This window comes from Chelonoidis abingdonii, chromosome 9 (genome assembly GCF_003597395.2).
Source record: "Chelonoidis abingdonii isolate Lonesome George chromosome 9, CheloAbing_2.0, whole genome shotgun sequence".
NCBI lineage: Eukaryota > Metazoa > Chordata > Testudines > Testudinidae > Chelonoidis > Chelonoidis abingdonii.
The window spans coordinates 33224847-33232795 of NC_133777.1; the positions used below are offsets into that span (position 1 = coordinate 33224847).

General features: G+C 46.0%; 1 protein-coding gene across 3 annotated transcripts in view; it reads right to left on the bottom strand.

The window, feature by feature from the left end:
* Positions 1–217: 217 nt before the first annotated feature.
* RNPS1 (RNA binding protein with serine rich domain 1) overlaps positions 218–7949 on the bottom strand; it is a 26014-nt gene continuing 18282 nt past the window's right edge. For all 3 annotated transcript variants that reach the window (XM_032796883.2, XM_032796881.2, XM_032796882.2), the window contains 2 exons: positions 7539–7680; positions 218–1364 (listed from right to left, as the gene is read on the bottom strand). In XM_032796883.2, the coding sequence (XP_032652774.1) occupies positions 1259–1364; positions 7539–7680 (248 nt within the window). In that variant the 3' untranslated portion in view covers positions 218–1258. The remainder of the gene's footprint in view (positions 1365–7538; positions 7681–7949) is intronic.

Genomic DNA, 7949 nt, shown 5'->3' on the forward strand with positions numbered 1-7949 from the left:
CATGCACTGGCTTCATGACACAATCACTGTTCTCTAGCTCAAATTAATTCCATTACTGTCCCTTTTGATCAGCCAGCTGCCAGTGCAGTAACATGAAGCTCATACTTTCCAGGATTAAATGGAAAAGATTTTATCTTAACATTTAAAATAAAAGGAGCTGTTAAGAGTTGCTTCCTCTATATACAATGTACAGGTGAAGTCAATAGTCTACAGGGAATGAACTAATTAATATTCTTTAATCTTAACCCTAATGGGTTTATTCAATATGGTCATTCTACACAAACATAACGTGACCTAAAATGCTACAAAGTTTATAAAAAAAATCAAACGTTGTAGATTGACTGTACAACAGATGGAAAGTTACTTGCCTTTTGCAAGATTACCCACATTAATCCAAACAGCATCAGCTCAAACCTCCCCTTTTTCATTGCAGTAAAGTGGGGTTTTGATATTTTGTTGCCAGTTTGTATTGTGTTTTCTAAAAGTGGAAACATTTACACCATTTGGTAGAGGGTTGTGTGTGAAATCTGTACCAAAACCCTTCAGGAAGGGCAAGGGGATTCCTAAAGAGGACAATTACAAAACAGTCCTTCGATTCCTGGCTTATCTCTAACATGCAGTAGATGACATACAGTGGGACTGGCCAAAAAACATCATCTTTAATGTTATGCAAGTCTGCAGCACCCTGCCTCTTTGTGCAAACAAAAATTTATGCTCTCACTATTCGGGACATAGGAGCAGAATGACAAACTGCATATTTAAATTTGAGGCAGATTTCTGTGTTTGGGTACCACCACTTCTGTAGGTCTGCACTGGTGCCTTGAGATAGATATAGCCACCACCGCCACCCCTTCTCTTAGTAGTAGCCAGCCTTATGATTCCCAAAATCGGTCAGTACTTAGTTTTTTCTGCACGGCCCGCTAAGCCTTTGGAAATCATGAAGGAGGAGCCTGCTGATTAGAGGAGCAGAGGCTACATCATCTTTCCTACTGGTAGCTTGTGTGGAAAACAATACACCACATTTGCAGTCTTCAACCCAAAGCCACATGTAAAGCATTTAGGTTCAATGCCTGGAATCTAGAAGCTGCAAGGCACAGATTGCCTACTGGCCAGGAAACCCCCTCCTCTTAGTTTGCCTTCACTGCCAGGTTTTGATTTCTCTCACTTCCCCTTACCCAGGACCATTATAAAAAAGGTACAATATTTAGTCTGGTGAGATTTAAGTTAAAAAATAAAAAGCTGTCCAGTCTTTTTCGCTTTATCGTGAAGAGTTTGAGCTGGAGCGGCTGCGATGACGTCTTCGACCTGGAGATCTGGATCTTGACCGTCGGCGAACAGGGGACCTGCGTCTTGGAGATCTGGACCTGACAGAGAAAGGAGGAGAAAAGCTTCACTGGGAGACAAGGACAACAGGTTTAAATTATTTTACACAGATTTAACACCTTTTATCCAGAAGGATCCCAAAACATTGTATACAAAGAGCTCTAGGTGAAATGCAGCCATCTTTGGGGTGGAAGGAGGCAGCTCAACAGCACACAACTCAGCAAGAGGGAATATTTTGACCAAGGATACCATGGCAAGCCACCAGAGAACAAACTGGACCTTGGGCTTTTAAATTCTCACCTGAAAGACCTTGCACCACCCAAGTAAAGAGCACTATACTCTATTTATATTTCACAGAAAAACAAAAAGAGCTAAGTTGATCTTACTGGTATTTAACCTGTGAATCCAGGGAGACTAGGTACGCCAATGCCAGTACTACCACCAGCAGTACAGCCCCTCTGGCTCAGAGCATTAAACTTGCGTTGTTTTTCTTTATCATACTGCAGAACTGTTAGCATACTGCAATGTCAGAGAGTTTCTCCCTTAAACAGAAAGGGAGACAGTGTCTGGACTACAAACAGAAGCCAATAATCTTAACTGGCTCTGTAGGATCTATATATGCATCTAATGGGAAGCATAAAATAAGGTATCATGAACCTAAAGCCAAGAAAAAATGGTTACCTGCCTTTCATAACTGTTGAGATGTGTTGCTCATGTCCATTCCATAGCAGATGTGTGCGCGCCACAAGCACAGAGATTTTTCCCTCAATTATACCAGTATGGCTAGTTCTAGCACACCCTGGAGGCCTACGCTCATGTGCCAGTATAGGGGGTGCCACTGGCCCTCTGCCCTTCCAGTTCCTTCTTGCTGTCAACTCCGATGGCAGGGTAGGAGGGCGAGTCATGGAATGAACATGAACAACATCCTCGAAGAAGACTTACAAAAGGTAGGCAACCATTTTTTCTTTGAGTGCTTGCTCATGTCCATTCCATGTCAGGTGAATCACAAGCAGTGTCCTTGGAGGTGGGCTGGGAGTTCACAGGCATGCCAATAGCAACACAGCTCTCCCAAAACTGGAGTTGTCTCTGGCCTATTGGATGATTGTGTGGATCAGCGACCATGCTGCAGCCCTGCAGATGTCCTGGATCAGTATTTGCGCCAGGAAGACTGCTGATGACACTTGTGCTCTTGGTAGAATGGGCCTTCACAATGGCCAGGAGCAGGACTTTTACTTGCTCATTGCATACCCAGATACAGACTGTAATCTGGGACAAGATCCACTGGGAGGACATCAGGAGACCTTTCATTCTATGCACAACTGCGACAAACAGTTGTCTCCAGAAGGGGCTCATCTGGTCAACATAGAAGACTAAGGCCCTTCTCACACCCAAAGAGTGTATGTATCTTTCTTCCTCTGACTTATGCAGTTTTGGGAAGATAACCAGCAGAAAAATGACTTAGTTGACGTGGAACTGCAATATCATCTTGGGTAAAAAGGCTAGGTGGAGACACAGTTGGACCTCATCTTTAAAGAGCAAAGTGTAAGGAGGCCCCAAGGTTAAGGCCTGAAGCTCTGAAAAACTCTCCTGGCCAAAGTGATTGCCACCAGGAAAGTGACCTTCCACAAGAGGAGCAGGATGCCAAGGACTCAAATGGAGGCCTTGTGAGCCTAAAGAGGACCAGGTTTAAGTCCCACAGTGGAATAGGGTCACGGACCAGTGGGTAGAGCCTCTCCAACCCTTTAATGGATCTGCTTGTCATCTTCTGGCAGAAGACCAATCTGCCTCAGATCGGGGGACGGAACGCCAAGATGGTCAGATAGACCACAACTGAAGACAGTGAAAGGCCTTGCTGCTTCAGGTGAAGGAGATATTCCAAGAGGGACTACAAAGATGCCTGTGATGGGCACAGGCTCTGCTCGGCTAACCAGCAAGTGAAGCGTTTCCAATTGGCCAGGTAGGTTGCCCTAGTTCAGAGCTTTCTGCTACCTAGCAAAATTCACTAGATCTGCTCCAAGCATGCTCTCTCATCCAGATTTAGCCATGCAGCAGCCAAGCCGTCAAGTGCAGGCCTACTAGATTCGGGTGGAGAATTTGCCCGTGGTCCTAAGACAGCAAGTCCAGTCTGAGAGGAAGTCCAGAGGGCTGCAACTGTGAAATCTACAAGCATGCTGAACTAATGCTAGTGAGGCTATGCTAGGGTGATCAAGATGACCTGTGTCGTCATCTCCCTTTTGATCTTCAGAAGAACCTAGGCTGTCCGACCATGACCGTAAGAAGGAATCAAGAGAAATCCTTTGCTTTGACTAAGCCTAGAGCAAAAGTGGTAATATTTCTTGTTCTGTGCAGAGGCAAACAGGTTCACCTGGGGGGGAGTCCACCTCTGGGAGATGCTGCTGATGACCTGTGAGTGGAGAGATCACTCGTGGTAAGAGGAGAATGACCTGCTGAAGTGATCTGCCAACATGTTCCACTCTCTGGGGAAACGTTACCACCACCAGGTGAAGGAAGTGCTTTACACAGAAATCCCAGAGCCTGAGGGCTTTCTGACAGAGGACCTTGGAGTGTCCCCCTCCTTGTGTGTTGATATAAAACATTGACACTCTTTCATCAGTACTTGCACCTCTCTGCCTGAGGCCAGGCCAGGCATATTTCCCTGAGTTTCTTCACATTTATGTGTAATGACAACTCGTCCCTTGAACAGAGACCTTGGGTTCTGAGGCGGATCCTCATTCCAGGTACGATGCATCTGATACCAGCATGATTGAAGGCCATGGGCAGTGTTCCCTCTAATTTTTCCCATGAATGTTATGTGCACCAAAATGGAGGTGATGTATAACACATCACCTCCATATTGGTGCAGATAACAAAATTCATGTGGTGGGGCTGGGGCCGAGGAATCTGGAGTGTGGGAGGGGGGCTCAGGGCTGGGCACAGGATTGAGGTGCAGCAGGGGAGGATTGGGGTGCAGGGGGTGACAGCTCCTGCTGGGGGTGCAAGCTCTGGGATGGAGCCAGGGATGAGGTGTTTGGGGTGCAGGCTGCCCAGAGGCTACAGCGGGGAGAGAGAACCTTTCCCCCTCCCCCCACAGTGCTCTGCAGCAGCACCTGGGCTGGAGGGGGGGTGGGAAGGAAGAGGCGTCTCTCCCTGCCACAGCAGTTCTGTGCTGGGAGAGAGGCGCCTCTCCCCACCACAGCCATGAGCCCCTGCTGCGTGGCTGCACAGCTTAGAGGAAACTTAGGCCATGGGGACTCTAAGGGTATTCCAGATAGAACCGATTTAAGCACCACATCAGAGAAGCGAGGACTGACACAGGCATGGTGAGAATAGAATCAAGATGGTGCCTGCTCAGTAAGCAGACCAGCATAAGACACATCTGCAGCTGTCTGAGGTACAGTCGAGCATGCCACACCACGTAGTTACATGCCTCCACGTGGCCTAGTAAACATAGGAACACCGGGCAGTCGTCAGCAGGCACACCGACAGTCAGGTCATGAAGTCTGAGATGGCTTTGTACCTGGCCTCAGCAGGAAGGCCCTGGCCTGAGACATGTCAAGTACAGCTCCTATAAATTCTGATCTTTGCACTGAGTCTAATGTTGATTTCTGCTCATTTGTTAGGAGGCCCAGCACACTGCAAATCGCTCATACCGAGATGCTGTGTTGGACTTAACCCTTTGAGAAACCTTTTATCAGCTAGTCGTCAAGGTATGCGTAGATTTGTATTCCTTGGCACCTGGAGGTGGGCCGTGACTACTGCCATACACTCCAAAGACTTGCGGGGCTGCCAAGAAGCCAAAGGCAAGTGCTGCAAACTGGTAATGTTCGTGGTCCACCATGAACCTGAGGAAGCACCCATGTCCCCAAAAGATGGAGATATGGAAGTATGTGTCCTTCAAATCGAGGGCGGTGTACCAGTCCCCTGGATCTAGTGAGGAAAATGATGGAGGCCAGAAAACCATGCAGAATCTCAGTTTCTTGAGATACTTGTTGAGGCAATGCAGGTGTACGATAGGCCTCAGACCCCTTTTCGCCTTAGGAATCTAGAGCTAACAGAAGTAGAATCCTTTCCCTCTCAGGTTCCATAGGAACTACCTCCACAGCTCCTGCTTGTAGGGCTTGCACCTCCTAGACAAGAAGTTGCTCATGAGAAGGATCCTTGAAGAAGGACAAGGAAGGGGGCATGCTGAAGCAAGGGAGAATACTGTTCCAGCAACTGTCACTGGTGGTAAGTAGGAGCTCAGAGGGCACAGGATCGGTGGCACCCCTTATACTAGTGCATGAGCATGGGCCTCCAGGGGGTGCTAGAGCCAACTCTATGGCTACCATTGGGAGAAAAACCTCCGGCAATGATGTATATGGCATATGCACATCTGACATGAACTGAACATGAGCAAGCACTTGAAGAAGAAGAGAGTTTTAGTGAATCCTAAGAATAAAAATCCTAATTGTTGGTAAGTGAATAATCAGACCCTCCAAAATGCAACTGTGCTTGGAGCGCAGAATGACTGCACATCTCAGCTGACATCTCTTATCCACCCCTTAAACATCATGTTATGTACACCACTTCCTATAGAGCTCCAGTCTTTCTTGTTATATACAACGGATATTAGGATATATACAGCGAGGGACCATTTAGAGAAGAAAGTTAGTGTCTAACTTTATAACATAAGTGCACTAAGGTGCTTTTCAAATTAATCATACATCAGATTCTCCTTATTCTACCAAGCAGGTCTTTGCTCCCACAGCCAAGAAAAACAGAAAGCTGATTTTTAGATGCAGGGAAAGGTTTTGCAAAACATCACACTAGGAATCCCATCTCTAAAGAAACAGATAGTCACATACTAAGTTTGGTGAACACTGTAGTCAAAAGTGTAGTAGACACACCATGTTTAAACAGAGCATGGGTTGAAACCATATTGTCAATATTGTTTTAACAGGGTCCAAGAGGGTTATAAAAATCAGATGAACTAACCTGGTACTGTAGAACCTCAGGAGTTATGAACACTTCGGGAATGGAGGTTGTTCGTAACTCTGAACAAAATATTATGGTTCTTTCAAAAGTTTACAAAGTGAACTTAATACAGCTTTGAAACTTCACTATGAAGAAAAATGCTGCTTTCCCTTTATTTTTTTTGGTAGTTTACTTTTAATAGCACTGTACTGGCGCTTTTTTCCCTCCCCCTATCTCTGCTGCTGCCTGATTGAGTACTTCCAGTTCCAAATGAGGTGTGGAGTTGACTGGTCAGTTTGTAATTCTGGTGTTCATAACTGAGGTTCTACTGTACAAAAATTAAGGAAGGACAGATTAAATGAAGGAGGGAAAATACAAGAGCTAACATCTGAAGGATGTTAATAAGCAGAGTTTGGTGGTTGATGGATATACTGTAGATCTTACATCATGTCAACTCAGCTGTTAGGTTTCAGACTGGTAGCCGTGTTAGTCTGTATCAGCAAAAACAACGAGGAGTCCTCGTGGCACCTTAGAGACTAACAAATTTATTTAGACATAAGCTTTTGTGAGCTAGAACCCACTTCATCGGATCCATGAAATGAAAGATACAGGAGTACATGCATGAAGTGGATTCTAGCCTACAAAAGCTTAGAGACTAACAAATTTATTTGGGCATAAGGTGCCACAAGGACTCCTCACTGTTTCAGCTATTAGGGTATGTCTACAATACAACTGCATAGCTACCACACACTTCAGGGTAGACACAAGAGGTTTTCCCAGCAACGTAGGTAGGCCACTTCTCCGAGAAGTGGTAGCTAGGTCGACAGAAGAGTTCTTCTGTCAGCCTAGCTGTGTCTACACTGGGAGTTAGGTTAACACAGGTACATTACACAGGACATGACATTTTTCACAGCCCTGAGTGATATAGCGAGGTCAATCTAAGTTTTAGGCCCTAGTATGTAAAGAAATAGGTGTCTCAAAAATTTCAGAAGCTGTTCTGAGCAGGGCCCAGTAAAGATCACTAATCATGTCCCATAGTGGTAACAGCAGTTTCTAACAGATCTTTAGAGTCTTGTGTTTACTAAACCAGGAGTGAAGATGATCAGTCTCCAGGTGTGTTGAAATCAAGCCCAGGGAGGCGGGCGAAGTTGCCAATGATGAAATCTGTGCCACAGACAAGATGCTTGGTGCCAAAAATTAAACATTACCACACCCCTGTTTAGCTTACACACTTCTAAGGAACTTCATAAAATATGGCTCACCTTCTCCTCATGCGAGGTGGCGACCTACGCCACATTGGTGGTGGTGGCAGCATCCTCCTTGGTGGGCTAAAGCGCCTGGGAGGTGGCCTAGGCCGAGGTGCCAGTACAGCTGTAGCAGTGATCTCCTGACCATCAATCTGTCCTGTTAACAGTTAAAAAGACAAAGAATAAGCTAAAAATTTCCAGCGCCAATATGCTACACACAGCATTATTGCACCTCTGCTACAGACTTCCATCCTCACAAGGTTGCTGCTTTGGTACATTTGGAGCATTCGTGAAAACACGGTTACTCACCTTTGTAACTGTTGTTCTTCGAGATGTGTTGCTCATATCCATTCCAGTAGGTGTACGAGCAGCGCGTGCACGTTCGTCGGAGAACTTTTACCCTAGCAACTCCAGCGGGCCGGCAGG